We start from the raw sequence: 16,572 nt of genomic DNA, 5'->3' as shown, positions 1-16,572 counted from the left end.
ACATATCAGTGGTTGGAAACACCCTTCTAAGGCTTTCCATACACTAGGGAGATTGTGGTAGCTGTGTAAATCACAGCACTCAAACCAAATATTTAAAGGTTTAAGGTGAAGAATGGTAAATTTGTGGAAAGTCTTTTATGGTGGGATTGCATGGGCATGAGGCCAGTGCCACAGTCCTGTGTCCCTTATTCATAAAATCAATGACGAGCTGAAAAAAGAAAACATCATGCTGAGTTTTTTTTAATCTGTCCTTTAGCCTTCCAACACAAGAAAACTCCAACTCAGCATCGAGTCAAATCTGGAAGCTACTTAAAAGTTTTGTTCCAGCTGCAGATGGCAATCTTCCATCCATTTGTCCCTGTCTGAATTGCTGGAAGGTTACATGTTCCCTCGAGTCCAGGGCTCATCTTGCAGTCATATCCTAGCACCATGGCCATGTACCAGGTTAAGTTAGTTCCTGTAAGTGGTTGCTTTCAGTAACTGTGCTGCCAGTGACTGTGCATGTCATTTTTTGGCACAGAGTACCTTGCCTTTCCCTTTCAGAAGTCAAGCAGCTGTTTTTTATCTCCATGCCAGTGAACCCTCCAAAGCCATGGAATGCTCAGGACAGCGGAGTGGCTACACAGGCTGAAGCATCATTTGCTTGCTGAGCAGCTGCACGGTGTGAGGGAGAGCACTACTCTGAGCTCAGAAGGCATGGAGCAGTGGGAGACAGACTTCCTGGGAGCTGAAGCATGCAGGTGATGGGACACTTTCACCTGAGTGCAAGTTGTGTCTCTGTCTCCCTGCTGTATCAGAAGAAGGAATGCCTGGGAAAACATCCTGGAAAAGTAGAGGAAGACAACCCAAGCTAAATGCTGACTAGCAACACTAAGGCCTTAGAAGCTGGTTCACATACTGCTCAAACTGGATTTCATAATGTGCAGTATTTTTTTTTAGTCATTCAGGCTGGTTTACATGACTGCTGCTTGGTTCCAGTCATTGAAGACAACATTTGGGGTTTTTATTCCTTTTTTCTTTATTTGGACAATATATATATATACATATGTACAAAAAACATCTGTGCCTACTTTTTTTTTTTTTTTCTTTTCCTTTATTTACAATTTCATGTGATTTACAAAACAGGACAGCAAAATAACTTATAAAGAATACGAATACTGTACAAAAATAAAACTGATTAAACTGTTGGGAGTTGGTATTTTACAGTGTTACAGATTACTGGTTTGTAGAACAGCATTTTGAAGTATGTGTCCACTCTGGTATACGCTGGCCTAAGTCCATCTGCAAGCTGAAAACAGATCTGTAATGTCGGTCATGAAAAGAGTTCAAGAAGAAGTATGTTACATAGCTATACCTTTAAATCCATGACTTGTCTATACTAATGGACTTTCTTAATCAAGGAGAGGAGCTGTCCTAACTTCAGCGCTATTAAGTACTTCCAAAATAGTACAACAAGTACATACAGTATTAGAGAACCTGATTTTCCTTTTCTTTTCCAACACTTGCAACACTATTCAAAACTTAACTTCAAGATGCAAGGATCTAACCTGCAGTTTATTTTAGGTGTTAAAGCCATTGTATGCTTTTACTGAAAGAAAAAAACCAAACCAAATTAACAAAATGGTATAATGATATCCCCAAACCTGGTAATTCCCAAAGCATTCTGTTAGTGATTAATGAATCACATTAATCCTGTCTGCCCAGTGCTGAAATACAGCATACATTACCATTTAGGAAGGCTTTTTTTCAGAAACAGGATCTTGTCACTGGCAGTGGTGACACATGCCTTGCATGTGCCATTGTCCCATGGACTTAAGTACCTCCCGCCTATTTCAGACTTTGTAGGAACATTTCTTCAAGTGTGCATTCTACCCCAAATACACAACATGGAAACCATAAAGCTGGCCATGTACTTCCATATATCAGTTAATCCTGGTAGTCACCAAAAGGTTTACATACTCATTTTAGGAGCTGCTTATCAGCCGTGGCTTCTAGTTGTGGTTGATTGGATGTGAGGGTCTCTTGTATTTCACAGGATCGGACTTTAATTTTCCAAGTGCTGCATTTGTCCCACAAAATGGCAACAATCCAGGCTGCAGGACGGAGACTTGAAATCTAGCTTGATCTTCAGAGAGAAGAACAAAGATGAACACAGATGCACCTTTGAATCTCATTGGGCTGTTTGTGGCCCTGACCCTACTCCACAAGGCAGCATTAACAGGACTGGTAAGCAGAACACTTTCTGTATTTCTAGATCAATAGAAACACCAACACTACCAGTTTTTATTACAAAGAACCTATGTCCCTGTGACTCAATCTGAATACGAGAAATTAAAGTTTGGTTTCTAAAATAAATGTTTCAAAAAGCTGAAACGGAGGTAGAAAGTGTGCTTGGTTTCCTGATGTCTTCACTGAAGAAAACACATCCCTTTTTATTCCACAGACTGTTCAATATCCCCAATGCTTTAAAAGAAGTTCTCTTCACATAGACAAAATCTATCATGAACTACACAGGTAAAAACACAGTATGCAAACTGATTTCTAATGCTGAAAGCCATATACAACTGTAGAGGAAAACACTCTACTCTCCGAGTTAATTTTTTATGTTTGTTTCTAGGAAGCAAGCTTTTTATCAGATAAAACAATAAGATACTGTAATTGCAGGTGTGCTAACAACATCTTTTATGTACAGAATTTTACAAGATGACCTAAATTCATCTGCAGTGGAGACACTTTGGGTTTCAGTGTAAGTACTCACAAGATTAATTTGGCCCAAAGTATCTGTAGTAGGGCTGCACCACCCCTTCCTCTTCTGGAGGAAGGAGTAAAAACCAAACAGAAGAATGTTTCTGGAAAAAAGTAACGTGTAAACAGAATTCTCCCCCTTTTTGCAACTGGGGAGGGGAAAAAAAACGTATCACTGATAATCTCTTAAATGTCATGCTTTTAACGTAAAAAAATTTGAAATAATCACTAATGACCACATCTGAAAGTTTTCATTCAGTGGTCTTTCTGCTTCTTTTAAAGATCAAAAAATAGCTTTAAAATAAAAGTTAACTATTTATCAGCATTTGACGTGTCATAGATGACACAGGTACAAAGTACTAAGAGAAGCTTAGGAGTAACAAAGGAGTATTGCAAGACACCTTCTGTATTTCAAATTAGCTTGTGGTATTCCCCCATACTCCAGAGAAAGAGCAATCAAGAGATACAGGAGCCCTTCCAAAGTGCTCCTTACAGTAATTTTAGGTATTTCCATTAGCAGAGTGCTCTTAAGAAAAGGTCTACTCTCTCCATAAACACACACAACTCCCTAGGACTCCAAGGGAGTGAGGCCATGGTATGAAGAGAATAAATCTTTAAGGCAAGTGTAGGAAGAGAAAAAGCCTTTAAAAAAGCAGCAGTTTGTAAAGATGGTAGCTGCTTTGTGCACCCACTCAAAAAAACCACAGCAGAATAAAGCACTGTTAGTGGCATTTCTATAGTACAGTACTGTATTACTGACAAGTAAAGTACAGGATCATATGAGAGACATATGCTTAGCTCCCACATGCCCGCCACATTATCTAGGCTGAGTTGTATTTTTCCAGGTAAGTGAATAACACGGCTAAATACACACACAGTCAGAAAATTACTGAGCTCTTTATGGGGATTTTTTTGCTTTAAGTATCTTCTTGAATCATACATGTTTTTACTGGAAAAGTCCAGCTGATATTCAAAAGTATAGTTAATAGAAAGAAAAATTAAAAATACCTATTTACTTTAATGGGCCTTATTTAGTATAAATTCACCTTATCTCAGTATATCAATCAGTCACTACTGGTAACATATGTAATATTTCTCGTAATAGTCTCTTTAAGTGCAGGATCGCAGAAGATACACAGAAATAAACCCACTTCTACAATGTGCTATGGAGTTTTTATCTGAGTTATTTATGTGACTCGGAAAGTGTTTTTACTCGACAGACTCTAAATACAAGCAGCATTACACTGTTCAACAAAACATGTTCATGACACAGCAATCACAAAGACTTTGGGGTCATGCTACTGTGGTGGCACAGGCCAGACCGCCCAGTCGTATGTATGTACACCAGTATCAACGCATTACATTGGAAGAGGTGGTCGCCTCCTCACTGGCTGCCCCTTCCCTCCTCTCACCCCACAGTCCACTTGTTCCAGACTGTTGTTCTCAGGGCAGAGCCAGGAGATGGAAGATGGGGAGGGGGATACTGAGTACTTTTTTTTTTTTTTAATGCCGGCTACATGTGCTTTTGGACAGCGAGGGTGACCGGCACCACAGTGGATGCTCGTGCCCCGGCACCACGGCCTGCATCCTTGCCACAGCCTGCCTCTTCCCCACTCCTCCCCCAGGGCCAGCCCTGCCTTCACAAGGAGCTGCTGGAGCTGGACTTTTTGGATCGCTTGATCATGCTGGGGTGGAATTCGGTGTGGCGGCGGGCGTGCTTGGTCAGGTGGTCGCTCCGCATGAACCGCTTCTCGCAGAGGGGGCAGCGGAACTGTTTCTCACCGGTGTGGGTTCGGTAGTGCCGTGTGAGCTCGTCGGAGCGGGAGAACTTCTTAAGGCAGTCAGGCCAAGTGCAGGGGAATGGTCGCTCACCTGTGGGGAAGAAAGGATGACAAGAGATTTACGGGGGCAGTGGTAGTGCAGATCGGCACATGCCATCTTTGCTGAGGAGCCACAGAACATGCTGCTGAGGGAAAAAAGCTGCTTTTGTTTCCTCCCATGGTGCCAAATGTCTGTGGAGTTGTTTCTAACTCCCTTCATCAGGTTTCAGTCTCACCTCCAGTAGAAGCCAAAAACCCCTTCTAACACATGAAACTCACATTCTAGTGCAGAACCTTACGTGACCTGAAGACTGTCAAAACAACAGATGAGCTCTGCCTGTGCCTGTATGTTTTTCATGTTGGTCTCACTACTGTAGCTTGGGAAAGGTGTGCCAGAATTATTCCTCTGACACTTCCATTCTACTGAATTATTTGTAACAGTCAGAAATTTATTAAAAAAAAAAAAAAAAATCATTCACCTAGGACAAGTCATTCCAGCCCGGGAAGAACTGAGTGGAGAGGCATCAGGGAGAGCAGTGAAGATGTAGGGCTGCAAATATGTAGGGCAAAACTGCTGCACCTCCAGAGGGAAGTCCCATGCTTCCCTTTCAGCCTTTCCTCTGGAAATCCAAGGTGTTCCAGAAACTATCAATCTCTTAGACAGCTAATTTCAAGAAAGGAAAAACACCTCATTATTCACACTTTATCAGAATAAATGTTTGCTATAATGATGAAAAATAAAGCCAAACACCTTAACCTAAACAACATTGCAACTTTGCTTTTACAAAACAAAGGTGCAAGGATTGAAGTGCACTCCACATCATCTTCCTGGCACTCCACATCCCTACAGCTGACTTCTGTGGGTGGTACAGGCTTTGCCTTCAGGCACAAACACAGTGCCTCTGGAGCAGCAAGGCTGACCCTAGTACACAGCACAGATGGAAACTGAAGGTGTTTAGGTTCACACAAAAGCTTTCCACCATGCACTGCTGCAGGTTTGATGCCTTAATTTACTTTCTTCAGAGCCTCCTGAAGGGAATATAAATGGCAGCTTTGTGACAGCTATTTATAGTCAACCATGAAATATAAAAACTATCCCAGAGATTTTCCAGCTTGGAAGAGTTGGAAAGAAATTCAGGAACTCCAGTATTCATTGGTATTTGAGGCTTGACACAACAGGTGAGCTCATTTTACATTCGAAGATCAACAAAAAAGGAGTTATTTACAAAGTGGGTCCTGGAGTTCTCCCCAGACACAACAGCAGAGACAAAAAGCTACAGACTTGAAGGAACAGTCCTGAAGCCAGGAAGACAACAATTAATATAAAGTATGGTAGAGTTGCAGGGAAGGATTCACTGATGGCATCCAAAAGGCCAAAGAAGGATAAGGACAGGCCAGGTAAGCTGAGGTGTAGTTACACCAGGGGCCCTGAAAGCCCCAGTAAGCCTGCCTGAATAATGCTTCACTATTTGGGCTCCTAATATATTTGTGCTCCTTAACAGGCAGCTGCCCTATTCCAACCAGCATGCCATGGAGCTGAGCTGGATGAGTGGGATTGCACAGGTGACAACACAGTCCTGTGGCTGCTGCCTCTGTGCTTGCCTCCTTTGCCTCATGACCATGCTGGTTCTCAGTCAGGGGAGAAGGATGGAGCAGAGGAAGTCAAGCCAGCTGCCTGCCCAAGCCTGGTGGAGGCAGAGCTGCCAACCATCGTGAGCAAGGGCTATTTCATTTGTTATAAATGCATTTCTTGGCTCCCTGACGTATGCTTTTAGACATGGTTGGAAGACCTTCTGAACAACCACCGCCTGTATAAAACAAATTAATTAAAACAGTATGTAGGGTCACATGTGCATGAAGGCCATGGCTACAGCTACACAGTGGAACAGCACCAGGAGCTGTACAGAGACCTCACACCACCACCCTTGCCCAGTGCCAGCCCTTAGCATCTGTGGCAAACGTTTCACTTGTGCTGCTCTTTTGAAATCTATCTCATGGTTTCTGTCAGAGCTCCTGGAAGCAGGTGGCAGTGGGAGGTGCAGAACAGCTTTCTTGCTTCCCCTGGGAGTGTAGGAGGAGTGGTATACATCTTGCACACGTGGGGCCATCTAGTACATGCCTCTGTGTCAGGCACTGATACCCCAGAGCAATGGGAGCAACTGAAGCATCCTGCCTCATCCCCAGAAACCACATTTCCAGCCATCTACCTCAGGACGGCTCTTCAGTCTGCAGAAGCGCCCAGCTGTAAACAGGGAGATCAGCCTAAGCTGGATAACAACATCAGGCTTTGGGGAGAGACACCTACATTTTAGGCATGGTAGTATCCAACCTGAGTGTCTAAAAGTAGCATAGAAGATCTGGCCTCAAGCAGCCCTTAAGAGACTGAACTCCTCCCTCATGCCCTCCTGGAATTTCACATGGGATGATAAAATGAAGCCCTGCTTCTGGAATTCCCTCTGCCACATGACAGCAGCATGACCTCCACCGTTGCTACCCCACACATCCACTGCACAGGCCAGTGGAAAGCACTCTAAGGTTATGCAGTGTAACCACAAAGCTTTGGAGAAAGGCAGGACTTGCTCAGGATCACCTGAGCAAGTCCTCACACCTCACCCACTGTGTCTTTGGTACTGTACTCTGTAGGCAATCAACCCTGGGCTCGGCTGGGGGAGGATACAAGGGCTGCAGGAGCCTGGCATGGTGCAGAGACCCCTTGCTACCAACAGCAAAGCTGCAGTGAACAAGGATGGGGTCACAGCAGAGATCATGGGAAGAGATGGGTGGCCACGCTCCCTTGGATGCATCTGGATGCCACCAGCAGTGCCCCCCATTCACTGCCAATCTCCTAAGTACAGTAGTGAAGAACGGCTTCCCCACCTCAGCAATACAAACCTGCAGAGGCTGTCACAGCCACTTTGGAAGTGCCCATATGTGGAGGCCCTTGAGCCTATCAGAGGAACTTCTAGGGTGATGCCCTGAAAGAATCTCCTACAGGCTTCAAGAAAGTCTCAGTGCTTAGGGCAAGACCAAAGGCTTCCCCATGGTGCTCTGCCACACTAGGTTAATCTGCCTCAGTTTCTAGAGGTTACTAGCCTTTGCCCTGCCCTTGTGCCACCCCTGTGTCCCCACACCATTGGCTCCTGACCCCATATTTAAGCTGAAACACTGCATTGAATCCCTGTCTTTTGTCACTGGACGCCCCTTTGGCGTGGGTTGTTATCCTCAGACCCCTTCAGTGTGAGTTTGCAATAAACTTTGCTGCAACTCTCTACAGGAGACCCTTCCCATCTGTCTCTGCTGACCTCTATGTGGTGTGTGTGAATGTGGATTCAGTGACTGATTGTGCCTATGTGAGCAGCTTCCTCAGACACTTTTGGAGTGGTAGCAGCAATCACCGTCCGTTTTCCACCCTGCTACACGCATAGGAAAGTAGGCAGAATCCCTAACACCTGGATGCATTAAACTCCATGCTTCTCAGAGACAAGGCAAAGGAAGGCTTTTCCAGGTCCTTGGGGGTCATTTCCGAGCCTGAGAATTCACTGCTCCCCTTGCCCACAAAGCTACAAGGGATGACACCAGCCCAAAGAGATGGTACCTCAGTGACAGTCTCAACAGGTGCAAAGCAGGCGAGGAGTGTGTCCCCAGGAAGCACTTAAAGCAAGGCAGAGATGGCTGACGGCATGTGATAACCATCCACTCAGCAAAGCTGGGGTTGTATCTGCTGTATTTGACATGCTCTCTTTTTTTGCAGCAGAGATGTCTGTGGAAGAGCCCTCTGAGGAAACAAGTCTCGCGGCTCATATGCTTGCTGGGCAGGCAGTGGCCCAGAGAACTGCAATCTAGTGCTGCCTCCATCTGAAGATACGGATTTCTGCGTCAGCTAGGCAAGGCTTATCTTATACTTAGGATTTTTCTCCCTTAGTTTTGTGGGTAGTAATGCTAAAGCTTGAAACAGCAGAATGAAACATCAACACACAGTGCTGTTACACACTGTTTCCCTTAGTGGCTGTATCCTACTGACTTCTTAAGTTATGCCTTCAATAGGATTTTCCATCAAGAAATGAAGGAAAGGTCAATGGTACATCATGATAATTTGAAACGATGTGTGATTGGATCGTAACACAACAGTCACAAGAGGTAAATAATTTTCTTTAAAAAAAGAGATGAGTATGTATATACACATATATCCAGAGTAGCTTACAGAAGTAAAAAGTGAATGATAAACTGATTTATAGGTAATAGGAACTAGGTAATAGGTGTATCTGCAGACTCCCATTTTTTGTGCTGTGTGACACCAGGAATATAGTGAGAGACAGCTTATTCTCAGTATAAGTTAATAGTGGTGCTTCACAGGTCTTCTCTACAGTCAAAATAACTCCTGCTCCTTAAACCCTGGCTTACTGCAAATCCCATATGGATGTAAAGGTCTTTGCAGAGCCTTTTAATCTTAGCCCTCTAGCTACACCTGCCATTTTTGACTTGTTCCTTCTCCCCACCCTCTACGACAAATGTTTAATATGTTATTTCTGTGCAAGTTTAAACTCTATATCCAAGCTACTTTGTATGACCTGAGGCACATCCACTTTATTTTATTCTAAATTTTATTCTAAATTTATTTGATTCTAAATATTTATTCTAAATAAAACTTTAATTTTATTCTAAATTTTTATTTAAATTAATTTAAATTCTAAATAGACAAAAAAAAATCTTTTTTTCCCTACCCTGGGACATTTCCAGTTTTCCCACACTGCAGTCTTATGCAGAAAGAGCTTCTGAAAAAAGAATACAGAGTGGGCATTAGCAGACTCATTAACATAAGTACAGGTAGTAGTGGTATCCTGATTAGTCATCTGCCTTCTCACCACAAAATGTCACTTTATGTGTGGATGACTGAGGTCAGGAGCTGCAGTTCACGTGGCTTTAATTCACAGAATATCTGTTTTCTCAGGTATCTCTCACTTTTCTCCCTGGGTTATTTGCCCCACACATCCCGAACGAACAATTTCCTGTGGAATACTGGACTTTGACTGAATGTCCACGTGCAAGATATTCTGGTGAGAACATAAATCTTCAGGACAGACAGACTGGAAGCCTTTCAAGCAGGCTTTCTCCTCTTCTGAGATATTCCAAAATCAGATCACTAGAACACATGGCAAACAGGTACAGATAGTGGTGCAGGCAGAGATCAGCACTGAGGATGTAAAAGACCACATGCCTAAACCAATGCTTTCTAGAACACCTAAACCGTGGTCATCCAATCAGCCAACAGATCAAACAGATGGGATAGGCAACAGATGGATTCAGGTTCCAGAAAGAGATTTATTCTGCCAGGACTTAGAATTAAACACAACAGGTTGGTTCATGCTACTTTCAGCAAGTATCTGTGATGTTCTGACATTCTCAAAAGTACCACTCAACAGCTGCTTGGACATACAGGTATTTTGAGTCTCTTTCAAAAGTCCAGATGCAAAACCACCTGCTACAACCTGTTGTTTCAGAGTGTAAATTCCAGGAAAATTGTCTTGCTGTTATCCCACTGTGACACAGTACCAGATGCAAGGATGCCCTTTCAGCTTCTCTGACAGAGCACAAACCTCCCTGACTGTATTACAAAAGGCTTTCTCGGGAGGACTGTGCCTCTATACACATAAACATAGAGAGAGAGAGACATATCAGTCAGGTAAGCTCCTTGGGAGATGAAAGATCATTCCAAACCTCACCAGAGAGTTGTATCTATGCTTTTGTAGCTGAGACGAGAACCCTCAGCAGTACGTTCTTGGAGACAAGTTCTTTGCTCTTCTGCTTTCCTGGCTTATCTTCATGTGAACTTCCTCCATTTTGCAGTAATACTTGAATATTAGCTGAACAATGGAGAGAGATGAACTCCTAGCCTGGTGCTTAGGGCACTTACCTGAGATCAAAGGACACTGTGTTTAAGTTCTTGTCCTGTATGAATAATCAAATTTCCTTGCTAAGAGGAAACATCTTTGATGGGGAAAGGAGGAATCCAATTTTACATGCATTCTGAAAGACAACATAACTTTTGATATCTCACTCTGAACTTATTAGCCAATGTTTCAATACACTTTTCCTTCAAATTTAAGGTATTTATAGAGTGCTTTCAGGCTATGCATGTTCATCATAACCTGAATATAGATGGTGAACTGCACTACCACAAGTGAACAGTGAAGTATTCTTTGCCATCACTCCTGCAGACCCTTTAGTCCTAAATTGGTCCTTCCCTGCTCTTCCAGATGCAGGCTTGGAAGCTGTTCAAGGCCAGAAGCACAGGAGAAGCAGCCTGGTGCACAACACCACAGCATCCAACAAAGAGGAACAAAGAAGTTCCTGCAGCAATCCTAACAGCTGGCGCTGCAAGAAACAGAGGCTAACAAGAGCAGGGACACCCAGCACATGATCTTCAGTGCCACAGCACTAACAGTGTGTAGAACTCTGTAAAGCTGAAATTCCAATACATCCATCTGGAAGCAGGAATGGTGCTCTAATGGATAATGCCTGCTCACTGCTTCTGTCCTACATGTGAACTTTGTCATGCTGACTCAATTGATAAACTTTTCTGGAGCATTTTCCCACAAGTGACATATACACTTGCTTAAAACCTGATTTTTTTATTAGAAAATAAGACAACTGGACAACTGCAAACCTAATCTTGAGGATTTCTGCCTACCCTACTCAGCTGGCAAGACTCCCAGTCAAGATCATCTTGTTTCTCCAAGACCCGGAAACATGCCCATTAGAACTCCAGCAATTTCTGCATTTTCATTCACCATGGTATTTCACACTGCAGTCTGTATTTAAGAAAAAATGTGTTGTCGGCTCCACTTTTTGCTCTTGGGTCCTATTCTAAAGGATCTGGCTAAGTGACATGGCATGAGCTGGATAGGAGGGTCTTCAAATGCTGAATTTCAGATTATGCTCAAACAAAATTACTAAGAAAGATCTCGGCGAGCAGAGGACTGTCAACATACCAGCATCATACAGTCCGTTGAGTGAGATAATCTGGAACACAAATAACAAAGCAGTACAGTTGAACCAAACCCATACAGGGGCTGGTCCAACACCACAATATCTGGATAGCAGCAGCAGGCAGCTGCAGTGCCTGTTCCTACTCTCTACTAGAAATGCTCTTCCACTTCCCTGTCACCCTATGGGTTCACACTTCTGCCTAAGCCCTGCTTCCCAGCACTGGTGAAAGCCAAATGCTGGGAGCACTGAAGAGTGCATCAACTGCCTGGTGTAACAAATACATTGTTTGGATCCAGTTTACATGATGATTACAGCTGGCTGAAAAGCCTAGTTGAAGATGGGGAACTTTTCCCACATCTGGGTTTTGGGCATCTAAACTCTTAATTAAGGGCATCTGATGTGTATATTGAAATTCTCATCAATCCTCAGCTTCCCCAGGCAAGTAAACACCTACAAATTCAGGAGGAGGAAGCATCTCACAAGCTACTTTTACGGTACCTTCCTGATCAGGAAGGAGGGACAGAGAATATCTGGTCTCAGTGGTCATCAGCCTTTGAACTGGATTATATTCACAGCATCATAGCAAACATCAATTTCGCACAGCTTGTTTCTCCTGCCAGTTTCTTTCCCTGCCCTTTGCCCTGCAGTCCCTGGCCAGGCCTACAGACTGAGATTGCTTGTTTGTTCTCATATGCCTTTATTTTCCCCGGAAACCCTCCGGCCTGCACATCCCTCTCTATTAAGCTGTTCCCCCTGCTCCATCTTTGAGGCTAATAACAACACTACACAACACCTGTCATAACCAAACCTCTAAACCTACCTAGAAAATTTAGAGAATTCTGTGCATTTTGAAGGTAACTCTTGCTTATCCACAGTTGCTTGTCTATTTCTTGGTCCTTCACCTTTCCCTGACCTCTGTGCCACTTCCAGGGCTTGGGTCTCACCTAGCAGCACAAGCAAAGGGGGGCTGTTTGCACAAGTAGGATGTGCAGTGCCACCTGCTGATCTTTTCCTGTAAAGATCAACTCAAAAGACAACTTCTGACAGATGGCTAATTTAGGCCTTCTGGAAATCTAACTAGCACTATCATCAAAGGCCCAAACTTCAAGCAGTTATATAGACATTTTTAATATCTGAAATATGGAACCTTTGAACCAACGAGTTTAAAAAATGGTTAATAAGATACAGACCTCTAACCTCTAAGCATCAAGTTTCTGCCTTCTACCCTTCTACCTTGGTTTGGTATTTTGTTTCTTGCTTTGCATTAGGCTACCAAAGATGAACTGGTGAGTTTTTAGATTCTCAACCACTACATAGAAAGAGAAGGATCCAGAGATTCCCACCTTGCTTGGTTAGGATTCAGGAATAAAGAGAGCTGTGAGTACGCACAAGTTCACGAGTGTGAACAAAAATCCTTAAACCATTTTCCAAGATAGAAATACTGGGATTAAATATTAAAAATCTTAGACCAGGAAGCTTCTACTAGTGGCTGTGCACCTACTTTCACTAAAGGCTACACTGCAAAAAAAAATCTAGTTGGTGGCTTGGTGAAAAATGGCAGATAGTTGAGAGAGACATTATTTGAAAAAAAGGAAGTAAAATGGTACTAAGGAGGGCCCATTAATGCTCTTCAATGTACAGTTATGGATAACTCCGGAGGTCCCCTTGAATCCCACTGTTGCTAAGGAAGTGTTGTCATCTCTATAAAGAATTAACATTATCAGTATCGCTTAGCATTTCAGTTAGCTACAATTAACTTCACATGAGGAAGCACTGAAAGTTCATTACTCCTGGATGTCTGCAGTGATTTTAATCACACAGAACTACCATGACAGTACATCAGTGTGTCTGAGTCAAACGCCTCATACTTGGAGCTCAGGCCACCCACTTGTGAGCAGCACATACTAAACCTCATACCACTTCAGCAGTACTTATAATAACACTACTGCTTACAGCAAGCTGTGTGGGTTGTACAGTACATTAATTTACATGTCATCACACAGAATGCTATCTCAGCCAACATCTATTCTGGTTCTCTTATCGGGGTGGATATTTGAGCATGGGGTAGTAGATGGAAATGATACTAACGTTTTCTTTGTCACTTATGAAACAACAATATGGAGAGCACCAGTTACACCCAGCCACCAAAAGAGCATCTGAGCTGCAGTCTCTGAGCTGGTAACACAACAACCCTTGGCAATGGTCATGAGGTCAACATAGGGTCACCACTGACCATCCTCTTTCCCAGTTTGGAGAGAAACAGAGCTCATTGCTGAGCCATACCCAGTAATCCTACCTCCTTCTCTCTAGCCTCTTTGAGCTGAGCACCCAGATCTGCCAGCAGGTAGGTAACCAGCACCTCCTCCTCCTCCACAGTGCATGCACACCTAGGCACACCGGCAAACTGGAGCAACAGAAGCTGAGCTGGAGCTTAGATGTGGTCAGGAAGGAGCTACTGGAGCTACTAAGGAGCCCATTTTAAATTCTACAGCAATGCCTGACAGTACATTCCTTGGGTGATCAACTCATTTTGTATTATACCACTAAGCACAACCAGACAAAACCCAAAAGGCACCATCATTGATAGAACTGATGTGAAGCACGTGAAATGTCTTGGCAGTGTCTGTCTCTTTTGATTCACTCCTTTCTGCTCCTGCACACAACCCTTTAATTCAGAACATTTTTAAAGCAGCCTTTTGTACTTCACTATGACCACAAGAGCAACACGGACCCATAAAGGTTTTTATTCAATCGCTTGCACTGACGGTCTAAAAACAAATAAATAGGAAAAACCCCACCAAAACGAAAACCAACAAACGAGCAGAGAAGTCGGCAGCTGCTGTTCCCTTGGGGCCAGGCTACAGCAGATACGTTTTATCTCCAGGTTTCCATGTTGCCACACCCTCCGAAGCGCCCGGGCGAGGGCCGGGAATGGGAGCACACAGCTTGATGAATGAAGCCCTTGTGGAACGCGTCGAAGCTGGATCGCGATACCCGACAGTGCGAGGCGCTGCCGCCGGGAGGAGGAGCGGGCTCAGTCCTCCCCGCACGGCGCCTCCATCGCTCGGCCGGAGGCGCGGCGCGGGGCAGCGCCGGGGCAGCTCGGGGAGCAGCCGCCGGTGCTCTGCCCCGCCGGGGCTCCACCGCTAGCCCGAGCGCCTGACACCGGCTTCAGGTGATGCGCTCCCCGAGTTGGCCCATCCAGCCTGCGGGAGGGGGGTGTGTCCGCAAGCCCCAGAGGTGCAGCTCACCGACGTTCCGGGAGACGCCGCCGCCGCCCCCTCCCGAGCCCAGCCGAGCCGGCAGCCCCGCCAGCCCCTGCTCCGGCGCCACGGCCCCGCGACGTCCGTCCCCGCAGCCGAATGGAGCTCACGGCCAACTCTGCGGCCCAGACCACGGGTCCGACGGCGGGAACGGCGGGGACGGCGCTGCCCTCGCCCCCCTTGCGGAATAGGTGCCGAGCTCTGACCCGGTGCAGGCGCTCGTCCGCCTACAGCGGCAGGAAACCCCAATCCCGCCGCCCTTGTGCTTCCCTCGGCGACGCCCCGAGCGAACTCGGGGGCCCCGCCGTGATCCTTCCAGCCGCGCCGGAGTTTGCTCCGCGGCATCTGCCGCCTGGCCCGCACTGCCCGCCGGCTCCCGGGCCGATTCCCGGGCCGGCTCCCGGGCCGGCGCAGGTGGGCGGCGGGCAGGGCGCGGCGAGAGGCGCAGCCGCAGCCCCGCCCGGGGCGGCCGCCAGCTCCCGCCGGACAAGGGGCGCCGATGAGAGCTAGGGGGGAGGAGAGCGGGGGAGAAAGGAAGAGGGGCGTGAAGGAGGGAAAAACACAAGCCGTGCCCGAAGCCAGAGCGGCGCAGCAGGGCGGCGGGGGCGCGCGGGGATGCCGGGCGCGCCGCTGGCCGGGTTCATCCGAGGACAAGCGCTCGCTCCCGCCCCCTTCCCTCCGCCACCGCTGACCTGTGTGCACCCGGTAGTGCGCCTTGAGGTGGGAAGACTTGCCGTAGACCTTGCCGCAGCCGCTGTAGGGGCACTTGTGCCGCTTCTCGGCCGCCAGCTTCCCCTTAGGGGCGGCCCCGGCGGCGCGCAGGCGGGGGGGCGGCCCCGGCGGGGGGCTGCGGGGCGGGCTGGAACCCTGCTCGGTGGCCGCGTCGCTGTCGGAGCCCGCGTCCTCGTCGGGGCTCTCCACGCTGTCACTGCAGACGGAGGGGGCGGGCAGCGGCCGGTACTTGTTCAGCTCCAGCAGGCTCTTGGCGATGGCCAGCAGGGCGCAGTAGTCCTTCCAGGCGTCGCGGGGGTCGCGCAGCTCCCGGGTCGCCTCCCCCTCACCCGGCACCTTCAGCCGCGCCGCCTCGGGCACGGCGGAGCGGTTGGAGATGGAGACCAGGCACTGCGCCGCTACGAAGTCCACGTACGCGACGGCCGACATGGTGCGGCCGCGCCCCGACGACAAGGGAGGCTCCGTCCGCCCTCAGTGCTCGTCCACCGGGCCGACCGCGTCGCCGCCAGCCATGGCCCGCCCGCGGCGCGGGAAAGAGCGGGGCGGAGGAGGAAGGGGGCGTGGGGGCGAATAAATAGCGGGGCGCCGGGCAGGTCCTTCACCGCCGCCCCCCGGGGGCGGCGCGCAGACGGCGAGGGGGGAGCGCCGCCCGCGCGGCCGGCCCGGGTCCGGCGCAGGGGCCAGGGGAGAGGATGCCGCCCGCCCCGCGCCCCGCGTGCTCCTGCCCGGGGGCGGCCGCGCCGGGGCCCATCACGTCAGGCGCGGAGCCCCTCCCGCCCCGGCCGGTCCGCGGGCAGAGCCGGCCGGCTGTGTTTACTTTCTCCCCCCGCCACTCACGGCTCCCCTTTTCTAGGGGGGGCGTGTCCGCCGGGCGGCCTCCCCGCCAATCGCCGTGCTCCCTCCCCAGGCCGCGTGCTACTCCGGGCGCCCCGCCGCGACCGCTTAAAGCAGCGATGCCGGGGCTCCGCAGCGGGCGGGACGGTGGGGGAGCCACGACTCCGCTCCCCGCCGCGGGGGTCGCGCCG

General features: G+C 47.6%; 1 protein-coding gene across 1 annotated transcript; it reads right to left on the bottom strand.

Moving 5' to 3' along the window:
• Positions 1–1,070: 1,070 nt before the first annotated feature.
• Positions 1,071–16,325, bottom strand: KLF9 (Kruppel like factor 9). The gene is made up of 2 exons (XM_015652886.3): positions 15,508–16,325; positions 1,071–4,617 (listed from the first exon to the last, which is right to left on the bottom strand). Exons 1-2 carry the CDS (start codon positions 15,974–15,976, stop codon positions 4,385–4,387), a joined length of 702 nt encoding a protein of 233 aa, XP_015508372.1. The 5' UTR covers positions 15,977–16,325; the 3' UTR covers positions 1,071–4,384.
• Between the last annotated feature and the right edge of the window lie 247 nt (positions 16,326–16,572).

Source organism: Parus major, chromosome Z (assembly GCF_001522545.3).
Source record: "Parus major isolate Abel chromosome Z, Parus_major1.1, whole genome shotgun sequence".
Classification (NCBI taxonomy): domain Eukaryota; kingdom Metazoa; phylum Chordata; class Aves; order Passeriformes; family Paridae; genus Parus; species Parus major.
This window is presented reverse-complemented; position numbering and strand designations above follow the sequence as displayed.